Below are 15,485 nucleotides of genomic sequence, written 5' to 3' on the forward strand. Positions count from 1 at the left end.
TTTCACTCTCCACTTTCACATTCATCAAGAGGCTTTTTAGTGCCTCTTCACTTTCTGCCATAAGGGTGGTGTCATCTGCATATCTGAGGTTATTGATATTTCTCCCGGCAATCTTGATTCCAGCTTGTGCTTCTTCCAGCCCAGCGTTTCTCATGATGTACTCTGCTGCTGCTGCTGCTGCTAAGTCACTTCAGTTTTGTCCGACTCTGTGTGACCCCACAGACAGCAGCCTACCAGGCTCTTCCGTCCATGGGATTTTCCAGGCAAGAGTACTGGAGTGGGGTGCCATCACCTTCTCTGCATATAAGTTAAATAAGCAGGGTGACAATATACAGCCTTGACGTACTCCTTTTCCTATTTGGAACCAGTCTGTTGTTTCATGTCCAGTTCTAACTGTTGCTTCCTGACCTGCATACAGGTTTCTCAAGAGGCAGGTCAGGTGGTCTGGTATTCCACTCCAATATAAAATAAACGGTTTAAAAACAAATGGACAAACAAAATTACTAGGGAGACTGACTGTAAATACATGGTAGAACAAAGTATACTTTAAAAGAAATACAAGAGGAAGAAGCAGTGAATAGTTGGAGCTTATTGAGAGCTTCACAGCAGAAGTGGTATTTGAGCTGATTTTGATTTTAGTTAGGTCGAAAAGAACAGGGAAAGGCACGCCAGGCAGTGTGACCAGCAGGAACAGAGGCACAGGGGTATCAGAGGGCCTTCTATCCTCACGTCAACCTGGAAAGGCTGGTGTCCACTGCATTCTGTCTGTATGGTAGATGAGGAGGTGGAGAGAGGAGAACCTGGTTACTGGACCTCAGGCCACAGCCCCCTTTGATGGTAGGAGTGGCTGGATCAGAGCTCGGCTTTCCCAGCGCCAGAGTCCCATCAGGTTTTGCACTGACCTCCACCAAATGACATGGGCTTCCTTGATGGCTCCGTGGTAAAAAATCCACCTGCCAATGCAGAAGATGCAAGAGATGCAGATTCGATCCCTGGATTGGGAAGATCCCCTGGAGGAGGAATGGCAACGCACTCCAGTATTCTTGCCTGGAAAAATCCATGGACAACAGGCTACAGTCTCTAAGGTCACAAAGAGTCGGATACGACTGAGCAGCTGAGCACCACCACCACTACCATACAGCAGTAATTGTACTTGTCATTCCGCATGTGTGTGTGTTTGGTTATATAAGTAATACGCAAATAGACTGTCGTCATAAAAAATACCAACAGTGCATAAGTAGAATGAAAAATGTGAAAAATGGAAGCTTTCTTTCCCTGTACTGACCCCCTTTCCATTCCCCTACTTAGAGATAGCACCTGTGAACACTTCTGTGAGTATCCTTTTTCATTATTTTCTGTACACTGATTTACATATATATATATAGGTATGCAAAATTTTTTTCCCACCTAAGTCATACTGTACTTATCTTGCACCTTTACTTTTTGGTCATGAAACAGAGTATCTTTCAATGTTACTATATGCGTATTTACCTTATGCTTTGTGGCTGTTTGCATAGTATTTTGTAGTTTGGAGATAACCATGATTTATTTGTTACGTTTTTCTAGATGGACATTTGGTTATTTTTTTAGTCTCCCTTTTTTATTGAAGCATAGTTGATTTACAATGTTATTTGTAATACTAATTTTATGAGTAATACTGTAGCGAACCTGTATGTACATTTGTCTTGGTATCCATGTGTTTCTCTAGGATACATATCTAAATATTGAATTCCCAGATTGAAAGCATGAACATTTTAAACTTTGATGCGTGCATGGGTGCTCAGTCGTGTCTAACTCTTTGTGACGCCATGGACTGTAGCCCGCCAGGCTCTCTCCATGGGATTCTCCAGGCAAGAAGACCGGAGACATTTCCTCCTCCAGGGGTTCTTCCCAACCTGGGGATCACACCCGCATCTCCTGCATTTCCAGCACGGCAGGCAAATTCGTTACCACTGAGCCACCTGGGTGATAGCTACTGCCAAATCCTCCACTGTCTCCTTTAGTTCTTCCATCAGCAGGTCTCTTTCCCTGCATTCTTGCCCATAATGAATTTGATCTGCCTTAACATCTGTGCCATTTGTTTTATTGTTGTTTCTTTACTCAGTGGTTTTTCTGCATTCAACTCTGTGCTCCTTTTCGGTGGACTGTGTGTTGCTTGTCTCTGTAGTACCTAGCACAGTGCCGGCCATACTGTAGGTACTCAGTACGCGTGAGAGGTCTTACGTAGTTGACGTCATGTTTACTATATCCCCATTTCTTGGAACTTCAGGCTACATTATGAGGCAGCTATGCCATAGATGGATGACACTGGAAATTTAAGAAACTCAGTTTACTTACTGAAATGCCAGTATTGCCTTTGCCCATTTGGTGGGTATACTTTAAAGCAGTGGGTTTCTGCAGCTTTTGTTCACCATCTACGTCGTAGGTACTACATGAATTCATTGTTACAATTCATGAAGTGGTTTTAAGGAAATGTTATTTTATTTAAAAATATCAACAGTGTTTGTCATTCAGACAATATATATACTATTTTAGTTTTTAAATCTGAACATTTGCAAATTGAAATCATGCATAAAGAACTTTTTTTTTTTATGTCCAAAAGCAGTCAGGAAACTACATTGTGTTTTAACCTTGAGTTCTTGAATTCTTACTGGTGCAGGGTCTTTTATAATTCTCTAGACCAGCGAGGTGCAATTAAGATGAAAATTGCTAGAGCATATTTGAATGAAACTTTCCGGTTGAGATCAGAAACATTCAAATTTATTTTCCCATATATGCAATTGTCATTTTGATTGCATACCAAAAAATGCCTCTCTTCATTTGGCTGCGTTTCAGATTCAATTGACAATTCTCCTTATGCAGCCTCTGCTCTGCACTGTGTGATCTTTCTCCCAAACAGCACATAGAGTGGAGTGTGCTATTTCCCCAGTAAGTCCTTTAGTAGTTTTTCTCTTCATTTTTGCAGGGGCAGAATTATTTAGTTCAGTGGCCCTCAAATTTTTTAGTCTCAGGCATCTTTTGTACACATAAATTGTTGAGTACCCCAAAGTGCTTATCTTAGAAGATTCTAGAATATTCAAGCACACATATCATTAGCCATTAGAGCAGTGGTAGCATCACACGTTGTATAGTCCTCTGAAAAACTCCACTGTATACTCCCGAGAGAAAGAGAGTAAAAGAAGCAAATAATGTTTTGGAGTTAGTCTAAAAATAGTTTTGATGTTATAGGCCCTTGAAAGGATCCCCAGCCACCACCTACGCTGACCCTTCAATCTCAGGACCATGCTTTTAAGCAAGTGAAGAAAGCACCATGTTCTCTGTGCACTTATAGCTGGTTTTGTGATTGCAGGAGCATGTACTGGTTTCTGGTGCTTTTATAGTGTTTTTGAACACTGCTGGTCACTTGCTAAAATTCACTTTTGTGGTTGAAGGAGGGCATCCTGCTGATACGAAGCAAATGTGCACGAGCAGGCTAGCGGAATATTCTCCGTCATACCAGATGGAATCAGTGACCCCATCTCAGCCTGGGGTACTGTTTTAATATGTTGCTCTATTGCTTTCCCATTGACCTCTAACTTGATCCTCTCCCCCAGCTGTGAGTCATCTGTTGCTGAAGGTATGCCTAATCCCTAGACAGCCATCTGCAAACAGTGTAGCGTGTGCTTAAAAATGAGTCAGCTTGTACTTCTGTCAGCAAAAAGAGAATTTTCTTTGTTATAGCATAGCAAACTTGATGGAATCTAGATCCACTGATTGCCTGCTATCTACCAACAATTGTTAGGAACTTCTTTTTATCTCTTTTAATCCTCACTTTAATTCAGAGAGAAAGATGAAGGAAGTTGAGTTTTAGAAGTAGGTTAGTTAATATTCTCTGTCTCCCTTGACAAGGTTGGAGTCTGGTGCTCTGTGTTCCAGGGGCAGTTTTCTTGGGCAGTGCTGGATATTCTTGCTACTGATTGGATGCAATAGATTATTTATATTTGTGCTAGGGTAGTTCAGTGAGGACAGAACTGGGATTGTTATCTGTTATATGGACACCTAGTATGTGCCCATAAATACTTAGTAACAAACTGCTAATGGTTACACAGGCTGGATGTGACCCAGGTCAATCTCATTCCCAAGTCCAGGCATTTCTCACCATATCACGCTACTCTTGTAACATGGGACCCCAGTGGTATTTTTATGCTATATCCCTGCTCACAGTTGACTTTCTGCTGGTTTTATTTTGTTTTGATAATTTTCTGAGTTTCTAAACTTAAAGATACTTGGTTAGGATTGCATATGTGAAAGAGGAATTTCAAAGTTGGAAGGGACTGGAAAGTACAAGTCTATTTCTCCCTTCTAATTATTGATTTTTTAAAATATCACCCTTTATTAATTACCCCCAGTGACAAGGGTATAACTTTCCAAAGAAACCTATTTCATCATTTGACAGCTCTGACTCTTTAGATTTCAACTCAGAATGAAAAAGAATTTCAACAGATCCTCATGGAAGAGGGTAGTTAGACTCCTTATGATTTCAGTTGCTTCCCCAAGTTATTTAGTTTCCATAACTCCACTCCAGTATTCTGGCCTGGAGAATTCCATGGACTGTGTGTAGTCCATGGGGTCGCAAAGAGTTGGACATGACTGAGTGACTTTCACTTTCACTTTGATCCCTCACAAAGTAGATTCCCATAACAGATGTCACAAACTTTTAGGCCATATAGTCAGCATTTCTCTTATCTTATTGTCTTCTTTTAAGCAGCCTAAAACCACGGTAGCATTTGAGGCAGCAATTTTCCACTTCTCCCTTTGACAGGCACCTTTGGAATTTCTGCAGTGGACAGGGAGTGTGTCCAGTGCTAGGTGTCCAGAGAGGACTGAGAAGCAGTCTGTGTCCTGGCAGAGCTGTCTCATGGTCTGATTTGTATTATGATTACTGTTGACTTAAAATCATCAAGTCCTTTCCACACATGTCCACTTACTATCGACAGAGGAGCCTGGTGGACTACAATCCATGGAATTGCAAAGAGTCGGACACGACTGAGTGACTTTCACTTTTTTCCACTTATTATACTGTCTTTCCTGATCCATGTATTCTTGCCTTTTTGGTTCAGTGCATTATTCTCCATGTGGATCCTAGGTAATTTTCCTCCTGTTAGATTTGGCCTGTCATCATTGCCTGTCAGGAACTTTCTGAATTGATTCTGTCAGCTGCTGTGTTAACTATAAGCTTTGTGTTATATGACATTTGTTAAGTTTGCCTTTTATGTATCTTCACCTGAGTCGTGGGTCAAAAAATAACAGTAAGATACTTAAACAGACTTAAGGATGGAGCCCTGAAGGGTACCACCAGAAGCCTCTCTCCAGGCTGACATTCATTCATTGATTATCACTCAAGTCCCCCGATCGCTTCCTTGTATCCAGCATGATTTGTGTATTACTAGTTGCTGCCCAGTCTCCCTTGCTAATTCTTCCTGGTGAGCTGTAAAAATCTTTTGTCAAGTTAGTCTCAAGAAATCAGATTTTTTTTTTTTTAATTACCCACATAAGGCAAAGAAGCCTTAGAGGTTTGCTGAGCCCATTAGATTCAAAGATTATATAGATCTCCTGCCCCATAGATTATTTGAATTCTGCACCAGCTCTTCCAAGTCATGATTCTGATTTGGCTTCCACACTTGAAGTGATGGGGAGCTAGTGATTTAAAAGGTAATCTGTTTGTAAGCACTGTGGAAGGAGACTTTTTTAGAAAAAGTGATATCTGGGGACCTTGACAAAAATAATTTTAAAATTTACTTGGAATAATAAACAATTGAGAACAGACAGGGAGCATTTAAAAAGAAGGCTAGTATGGGAGTGTTTTGCAGTAACAGACATAAAATATACTGTAACACTATGGAAAGTGTGGTCCTGGCTCAGGAATTTGCAGACAAATCAATGAAATGGAGTGAAAAGCCCATAAACAGATTAGAGTATGCATTAAAATTTAGTGTATGATAGAGGTGGCATTTCTTCAAATCTGTGGATAAAAGATAGATTATGGTACTGGGGCAATGGGCCAGACATTTGCAGAAATAAAGTTAGATCTTTGTCCTGTATTATACTCTGAAATAAATCTTAGTTTTATTACTCTTAAACATTTAAAAATGTATAAACATAAAAGCACACCATAAAATATATCTGATCTTAGCATAGAGAAAACCTTGCTCAGAATACATGTAAAATAGAATTCGTGAGGCAAAACTTTCCCTAATTAAAAACCTTTGTATCAAAAAGCACAATGTACAAAGTAAAGGGCAAATATTTTTCTCTGTTTTTTTTTTTTTTTGCAATGTGTGACAGAGATTAATTTCTTTAATATATAGAGTACTTATAAATCAATAAATAAGATGAACACCCTGATAGAAAAATGGGCAAAGAAGAAATACAGATAGCTAGTAAACAGCAATTTAATTTTAACCATTGTGATATCAGAAATGCAAGATTTTAAAAAGCTGCATTTCCCATCTCAAATTGGAGATTTTAAATAGATAATACTTGTTTTGAACAGGATGAGGGGAAATAAACTTATACACTGTTGGTACCTTTCTGGCAGGATATATCAAAACCTGTTAAGTTATGCATACTCTTTGACTTGGTACTTTTCCTTCCTGGGAGTTATCTTAACACAAAAATATGAACACATGTATCTTAATATCATTTGTTGTCACTGAAACGCTGTGTTGAGAAGGATTCTGAAGTCTTGTCTGGGCTCCGCAGGGGCGATGCTGTGCTCAGTGTGGAATTTTGCCCTGGGAGAAGAAGGACTGGGAGGTGTGCTGGACACTGACTTTTCCTGTTGTGGAATGTTTAACGATAAGAGAAATTGTTCAGCCTCTGCTGACAACAATAAGCAAAAATCGTACTTAGAACTATATACTATGTAGGCTACTTTTGGGTAGGGGGAAGGCCAAAAGTTGCGAACAATGACTTAAACTTACCAGAGTATTATCAGTGGTTATTTCTGGCTAATAAGGTTATAGATGATTTCTGTTTACTTTTCTTTATTTTTGTCACTTTTAAGATCTCTGTTTACTTTTTGAGGGCTTATCTTTCCCCAGTTTTTTACGAAAAGTAATGTTTTATCATCAGAAAATATATATATAAATGTTATGGTTAAAAATAGTAATGGAGAGAAACAGTGGTAAGATATTGTATAAAATATGGACATGTTTTTAAAAATGGTAGTCTCTAGATTTTGTTCTTGCACGATCTCCCAAGTTCTGGAGAGACAGTGTTTGCCCAGCTCCTCGGTATCTATTGTTGATGAGTCAATGACTTCAAGAATCCCTGCTTGTGTTCCTTTTCTTTAGCAGGCATCTGTGGATATGTAGGGAGAAGGCAATGGCACCCCACTCCAGTACTCCTGCCTGGAAAATCCCATGGATGGAGGAGCCTGGTGGGCTGCCGTCTATGGGGTCACACAGAGTCGGACACGACTGAAGTGACTTAGCAGCAGCAGCAGCAGTGGATATGTAGAGACAAAAGATCTAATTTCTGGTTTATTTGGTGTGTTGTATTTATTTTTTATTAAACTCTTTATTTTGTATTGGAGTATAGCTGATTAACAATGTTGTGATGGTTTCAGGTGAACAGCAAAGAGACTCAGCCATACATATACATGTATCCATTCTTATAATTCCTGTTTCTAAGAAGCTTACATCCTAGAAGGGAAGGTAGACATATTATAAATAATAATTGTAGTAATGGAAATGAGAGCACACATATTGTGCTTTTTGCACGGCAAACACTTTTAAAGTGCTTTATGTGTGTGTGTTCATTAACTTTTTACAGTAGCCTGTGAGATAGGTAACTTTATTATTCTATTTATTATACAGATGAAGAAACTGAGGCATAGAGAGGCTAAGTAAGTGGGTAAGTGAGGTTCAGAGCCAGGCCGTCTGGCTCCAGTCTGTTTAACCACTGATTCCTCAGTCAGGTATTGTTCAGTTGCTCTACATGGATCCCGCATTGTGTTCTCAGAACAAACTTTCCTGTCCTGCTCATCAAAAGCTTAGTGGGCATTTCTTCAATGTCAGACACTTGGGAAGGGCATGCAGGGGTGAATGCAAAGCAGTTCTTTCTTAGTGCCGGGGTGTAGGTTGGCTGAAAGGTTCAGGTGTGGAAATGTGAGTGAAGTATTATGCTACTTAAGGTATGGGGTTATGGAATGCCAGACTTTACCTGCTTTACTTTGGGATGTTCCTCTTCAACAGCTCATTGGAAAGGGGGTGGGGAGGGGAAGGTATTTCTGGATGGTAGCAGAATCTGTATTTTCCTTTGGGTAAGGGGATAATTGGCCCTTGATCTGAAGTGACAGGAAAGAGAAGTCCTTTTTGGATTAGCAAGATGCCTACCTTCAGGGCAACAAAGTGAATTGCCATTCCAAGGAGTAATGGTAACTAATCCACAGAACTGGTGGGCAGATAGATCACTGAATGCGGCAGAATGCTTTCAGAGCCTCTCAAAGGGAACTTGTGACTGCAAGGGTGAGGGGAACCCTGTAACGAGGTCTGAATCCAGAATTGATTTTTGTAATGAGGAAATCGATTTCCCAGGGAAGTTGTGTGACACTGTGATGTTTGGATGAGCATTCTTCTTGGTTGGTCTGTTGAAGATGCTTTGACAGATTGTCTCTGTCTGGATTATGTTGCTGTCTGTTCCTCACCACTGATTGCACCCCTTCCCCTGCAGTGACACTGTCTTGTTTTCCCTTCCTAGGTTTATGGAGTCCGAGCTGGACCTCAATGACATCATTCAGGAGATGCACGTGGTGGCCACCATGCCAGACCTGTACCACCTTCTGGTAGAGCTGAATGCTGTTCAGTCTCTTCTCGGGCTGCTTGGACATGATAACACAGATATCCTTTCAGATCTGTCCTCAGTGGGAAGGCGGACGGATGTGGTGGGGGAGTGCTGTTTACTCTCTTCTCCTGTTTGTCTCTGCTGATGTCTGCTGTCACGTCTGGTGTTCTATTTCCATTCTAATTATCTCCCTTCTTGAAACACACGGTGCTTTTTACTCATTCGGAAGTCTGGTTTTTAATCTATTAACAAATCTTGGGCAACCCTTAATTGTCCTATTTGCTCTTATTAGTATTAGAATTCATCGTGATGTATCTGTTCTTATATTAACAGCATTAATTTTTTAGGATCTTGATTTGGGGGCCCATTATATAGGCAAGACCAGGCAGGATTTGCATCTGTTGATCTAGACATCATTTTGTTAACAGATGGCCCAGTGGAGCCGAGCCTAGAGGAGACCATGAACCTTCCTTTAGCTTCACATTTATTGTCCAGGAAGACAGGGATTTTTATCTACTTTGTCTACTGCTATAGTCCCAATTCCTTTAAAGAGGACTGAGTGCACATGACATTTAATGTTTGTTAACTGGTCATTAGACATAAATAGGCAATCTAGGTTTGACTCCCAGCTTTATTTCTAGTATGAAATTTGGTGCCCTCCCCCCACCTCCGGCCCTTAGTATTCTCATCTGCAAAAGTAGATGAGTTATGTCACTGGGACATAACCAGACTTGGGTGCCTTAAGGTCTAACAGTCTTAAGGGCATAGAACATTAAATCATTGAAGGATCTAAAAATTGTGAATTTAGTTTCTCAGCTTGATTTCAAGACTTAAATGGTATAGACTGTTCTGTGGGTATGATACTGTGTATATTCATAGATGGCATTTAAAAATATATGTGTGTGTATGTGCGTGTGTGCGTGCGTGCACTCACTCAGTCGTGTCTGAATCTTTGTGTCCCCCTGGGCTGTAGCCCACCAGGCTCCTCTGTGTTGTTGTTCAGTCGCTCAGTCTGTCTGACTCTTTGAGACCCCATGAACTGAGGCGCTCCAGGCTTCCCTATCCTTCATTGTTGTTCTGAGTTTGCTCAAACTCACATCCTATCCTGTGTGTGTATGTGTGTGTGTGTGTGTATAAACATTTGCCTTTCAGTGTTGTTGAGAGGATTAAGGGAGTTCATATGCTGCTGCTGCTGCTAAGTACCCCATAGACAGCAGCCCACCAGGCTCTGCCATCCCTGGGATTCTCTAGGCAAGACACTGGAATGGGTTGCCATTTCCTTCTCCAATGCATGAAAGTGAAAGTGAAGTTACTCAGTAAGTGTCCGACTCTTCGTGACCCCATGGACCGCAGCCTACCAGGCTCCTCCGTCCATGGGATTTTCCAGGCAAGAGTACTGGAGTGGGATGCCATTGCCTTCTCCAGGAGTTCATATGAGTGCTAAGCAATTTCTGATACTTAGTAGGTATTTAGGAGAAGGCAATGGCACCCCACTCCAGTACTCTTGCCTGGAAAATCCGAGGAGCCTGGTAGGCTGCAGTCCATGGGGTCACTAAGAGTCAGACACGAATGAGCAACTTCACAGTAGGTATTTAGTAAATAATGCTTTTAACTGAAGCTGAATCATGACTTCCAAAACCTTTCTACACTTTGTTATCAGATTCAAAACCGCTTTAGTGGAAAAGGTGTTTGATGTGCCTGTAGTCGTGGTCATGGTCATTAAAGCAAATTCTCTTCAGTAGTTGTTCTGTTTGAATCCAGATTTCCGAAGGTAAGAGACAAATGTAGTTCGTCTGCTTGAGTGATATTCATGGGAGATCTGCTGCTGCTTCATGTTATTTTCATCTTTCTGGTAATCTCTCTCCTGAGAGCATGTCTGACTAGGTTCTTTCCTGCCTGATAATTCTCATAGAAATAAATCAGTGAATAATTTTAACTCAGGCTTCTTGAAGGGTGATCTTAAGCCGTTTCTGATACTTCATGTAATGTTAGACAGTCTGGAGAATCTCTCTGTCAGTATCCGGATTGATGAGAATATTCCCCAGGATTCACTGGGCGGTTCTGGGTGGTACGAGAACCCCAGTCAGTTAGTTTATTTTGAGTGAGCTCGATACGGGTCTCGTGAATTCATTTGAGAAGCATGGCTCTGAGTGCTTATCAGGCACTGTGTTCAACCCCCAGGAACCGCAGGCTGCAGTGATGCTCAAGCAGCATCCGTCAGTAAACATAGTGGATGTCTAGCATAAGTCCTATTTAGGATACTGGACTTCAGGATACCTATTTAAGGTAACTGGCCCTCCCAGAGTTAGCAACCAAGAGTTCTAATTGTGACTTCACATTTCAGCTTAACTATAGAAGGGTAGATTTTCAGAATCCAAACGGACTTTAGAGATGACTTCATCCAGAGCCGTATTTGTTTAGTTAGTAGTATGTCTGAGGTCCAGATGTTGAACCACTGGCTGTTGGGGTGGGGGGTTTCCAGTCCAGTGTCCTTTTCTAGCACACCCTGAGTCTTTCCCTATAGGGTTCACTGCACCCCTGACAGAGTTGCCGTGTCACCCATTACCTTGTGTGTTGATACAGCCATCACCTGTTTTGTTTCTGGAAACACAACTCTGATTTCTTTTTTCTGTTCCTGCCAACTCAAAATAATAGTGGCAGCTTTCTGAAGATACTGACATTTTGCTGATTCACCAGCCTGGTTCCTGCTGGGGAGAAGACTGACGCAAGAAGTGTGCTCGACATGGCATACTTGGGAAAGGCAAGGGCACAGATGTTCCAAGTTGTTAAGTTCTGGTCTTTAAAAAGGAAAAAAAAAAAAAACAAGTCCCCCTGTAATAAATTTGACAGACTGCCATTTCCCTCCTGTTTTCTCCAAGCTAAACTGTTTTTTCCCCTCTTGCTGCTAATCTTCACCCTGCTGCCCTAATTATATTTTTTTTAATCTGATTTTTTAATTACGCCTTACATCAAATTTAAAGTGCACTTGAAATTTTAAAAATTACCTAATTTTAATCAGATGCAGCAACTAGGGTAAATGTCATCTTCCTCCTAGTACCATTTTTCTTGGGCGTGGTTTCAGGGAAGAGTCAGCCCTCTTGACTTGCATCTAACACATTCTCAATCTGTTGGAGCGTTGATCTCCCAGTGGCACTGCACTCTGTTTCTTGTCTTATCTGTGATCTATAATGGAAATTTTTCTTCAGGAAACGGTTGTTAACAATTTACTGTTGTACAGCTGTAACTGCCCAAAACACCTTACCATGAATAAACAATTTCGTGGCAGTCATGACTTAAATTTTTAATCTTTTTTAACTCTTCATTTATCAACCACAGCCATACATGGCTGGTTATGTTGCCAGCAAGCACAGGTCATTTTTGCTTTGTCCTTCTTTGCGAAAACATAAACTATAGGGATTTTAATTGGATCAGAGGCTGGTCTGTTGTAACCTTAAGAGGCAGAGGATGTGAGAAAACAGCTTGAGTCTTGTCCTTTCAACCGTGAGAAGCCGCTTCAGAGTTTATTCTGGCGCTCTGCATCACTGCTGCTGGGGAGGGCTTGTCAGCGCTTCTGGGCCTCATCTCCCCGCCTCGAGAGGCTGCAGCTCAGCCGTCGGTTGGCTGCGGAGAGGAATTCTGGTCTGTGAAGAGCACCTCTGGGGGTGCGGGGGAGGGGGAGCACACCCCTCACGCAGTACTGAAGAGTCACTCTGAATGCATTAGGAGGGAACACGAGGTGGGATCCAACAGCTGTTGCCTTTCAGAAATCGGGCTTTTAAAAACAATTTTTCCTTTAAAGTAAATCATTTAAACATGTTTAGAGCCCTTTTGGTGAACCTTTTGGAGTGTTTCTACAGAAAAATGAAATCAAAGGTACATTTAAAGATATCAGTATTTTCTTAAGGTAGTGCTAAACAATCAGTTCTGTGGCCCAGGTTTACTCAATTTGCCTAAAGGAACAAGGAGGACTAAAACAAGAGGAAGACAGAACCCCAGATGATGGCTACCTCTGCTGCTATGACCAAAGGAAAAAAAAAATCTAAGCACAAAATCCATAAATGTCTGATTTTCGCATGTCATCTGCTGTGTTCTCAACTTGAGGGACGAGTCAGTGGAATCCTTTCTAAAGTTCTGTGATAGATCATGGCATTTACTGGGTTCTTCCTTTGTATGATAAGCCCTGTTGGGTGCTATTAGGGTGGCAAGAAATAATAACTCCAGTTGATAGCAAAAACACTCACCTTGCTGTGTGGTAAGTACCCTTGGAGTGTTTTGCACAGAAAATACCACTGGAGTTCTGAGAAAACACACATCATCTCTGGCTTGGCAGTGATTAGAGAATTGGGCATTGGAGATGCATAAGCTTTTGATAGATTAGGGATTAGTATGCATTTTAAGTGTATTTTTACAGTGTCTACCTTGGCAATGGAGATTGCCATTCCTCACGTGCTGGGAGCTGATGTGGCCATGTAGTCACCCCAGATTTACATGGATATCAGGTCCATGGCTTTATTTTTAGAGTCATGACAACTGCCCCCATCTAAATAGCCTCTTCTTTAATTTAAAAACTATTGAGTAATCCAAACCAAAAAAATTTTTTTTCAAATCTGCTTTCTCTCCACCCATTTGTGATTCAGAAAAATAAGGTCTCATTATACTTCTGAGTGAGCTTCTCAGGTGGTGCTAGTGGTTAAGAACCCACTTGCTAATGGAGAAGACATAGAGATGTGGGTTCCATCTTGAATCAGGAAGATCCCCTGGAGGAGGGCATGGCAACCACTCCAGTATTCTTGCCTGGAGAATATCACCGACAGAGGAGCCTGGAGGGCTACGGCCCATGAGGTCGCAAAGAGTCCAACATGACTGCAGCCACGTAGCACTCAGCACACGTTGTACTGTTGACTCAGGGCGTCAGTACAGTAGGTTGTGTGCTCCTAGGAAGGGGGGTTTCGTTTTGTTAGTTGCAGAGTGGATTATTGGTGCTGATGGGGCAGTGCTACTTGGTCTGAAATAGGGAGTGGTCGTTAGCACTATTCTTTTCTAAATTACTGCTTAGTTTTCTCAGACCCTAGCAAGCCAGGAAAACTTGCGTGAAGTTATCCTGTTGGATTTTGTGAAAAATTGCTGTGGGAACTGGAAAATAAAGAGCAGGTGGAGTTTTTTGTTTGTTTGTTTGTTTGTTTGTTTGTTTTTAATAAAGACCAGCAGGGATTGTTGAACTTGAGCAATCTGAGTCTGTGACTGTGACATAGCATATTATTCCAGAAGGTGTGTACAAGGAGTGCCTCGTGTTTGAGCCTCCATGCTGATGAGCAGGAATAGGGCTGGGAAGGGTTTGCACCTCCTCAGAATTTTCTTCTAGTTGGACTGGAAGGGAGTTGGTTATTGCTCCAGTACTTTCCTGCAAGCACTGTCTAACAAGACTTCTGTATCTCAAGCTGTTGTTTTGCTGGGAGCTATTCTCATCTTGATATTTCTAGAATCAAAATTACATGGAAAAGAATTTACTTCTTTTCCTCATTCATCGTCCAACTTCCCTGATAATCTGTACTGATAAACCAAACACTCATTTTTTGGAGCTGTTTCAATATGCTCTGAAATAAATCAGATCAGATGAAAAGTACCAAAATGGCGGTCTAGGAAAAGCATCTCTTAATGTAACTTTTGATCTTGCTTATGAGTTTTAGGTGAATTCCATGTCTTTGGAAGGTTAGGGTGGTTGTGGCCTGCTTGGGACATTTCCCCTGTGCTGTAGTAGTGCCCAATAACATTTATTGGGTACCTAGTAAATGAAGAATGAGAGCATTTCCCCCACTCATGTTATTTAGATGAAGGATTGGGATAAAATTAAAGGCCTAGATTCATTCTAGGTAGTTCTCTTTCAACTGCTAGAAAAGGAGGAAAAGACCATTTTGTCTGTTTAGAAATTCATCTACATTAGATGAGCTATATCTAAGCATTGTCCTAGGAATAAAATTTTAAAAAGACTTAAAAAAAAACCCACCCAGATTTGTTCCATTAAATCAGTTATATACTGTGACTCTAGACTGGTCATTTGTCTTAAGACATGTTATTGAAATGACTTTTTTAAAAAAGCCATCTGCTTAATATATTTTATTTGTCTTTATCTTTTTTTTTAATAATTTTGTTCCTATGGCCATATTTCATTGGAGATTAATGAAATTAACACTCTGTTTCTGTCCTAAGACTCTCCATGAGATCAGGCCAAAAACAAGTATCTAGAACCAAAAAATAAAAGCCAACACCCCTCTTTTTGTAAAAAGCCACTGGGTTGTGGACCATTTTGTGCCCAGCTGGTCTTTTCTACTTCACTTCTTATTATACTAGCTTATTGCCCCCCTAGTGGGCAGGTGCTGAGGGAGTGAATGGGGTGGCCTTTCTACCTGACTTGGCAGAATAGGCTGTCACAAACTGTGTTTTAGTAATTCACAGAGAGACAGGCTCTCTGTTTTCCTATTACACTTGGATGGGAGAGCCTTTTACCTTGTGAAATGAAATTGTAACTACAGTGGAAAAACCTATCACCCATGCCCAGAGTCTGCTTGTGAAAAAATGCTGGATGGGTGGCAGACCATGCTGAATTTTCTCATCAAGATTGAGAGTTCATCTGTCTGTCTTTAGTTTGCTTCTTATTCTTC

At 41.0% G+C, this 15,485-nt stretch overlaps 1 protein-coding gene across 1 annotated transcript in view; it reads left to right on the forward strand.

Moving 5' to 3' along the window:
- Nucleotides 1-15,485, forward strand: part of CTNNBL1 (catenin beta like 1) — a 165,853-nt gene that overhangs the window by 40,635 nt on the left and 109,733 nt on the right. Inside the window, exon 4 of the mRNA XM_061437551.1 lies at nucleotides 8,743-8,882. Coding sequence (XP_061293535.1) covers nucleotides 8,743-8,882 — 140 coding nt within the window. The remainder of the gene's footprint in view (nucleotides 1-8,742; nucleotides 8,883-15,485) is intronic.

Source organism: Bos javanicus, chromosome 13 (assembly GCF_032452875.1).
Source record: "Bos javanicus breed banteng chromosome 13, ARS-OSU_banteng_1.0, whole genome shotgun sequence".
In the NCBI taxonomy this organism is placed as follows: domain Eukaryota; kingdom Metazoa; phylum Chordata; class Mammalia; order Artiodactyla; family Bovidae; genus Bos; species Bos javanicus.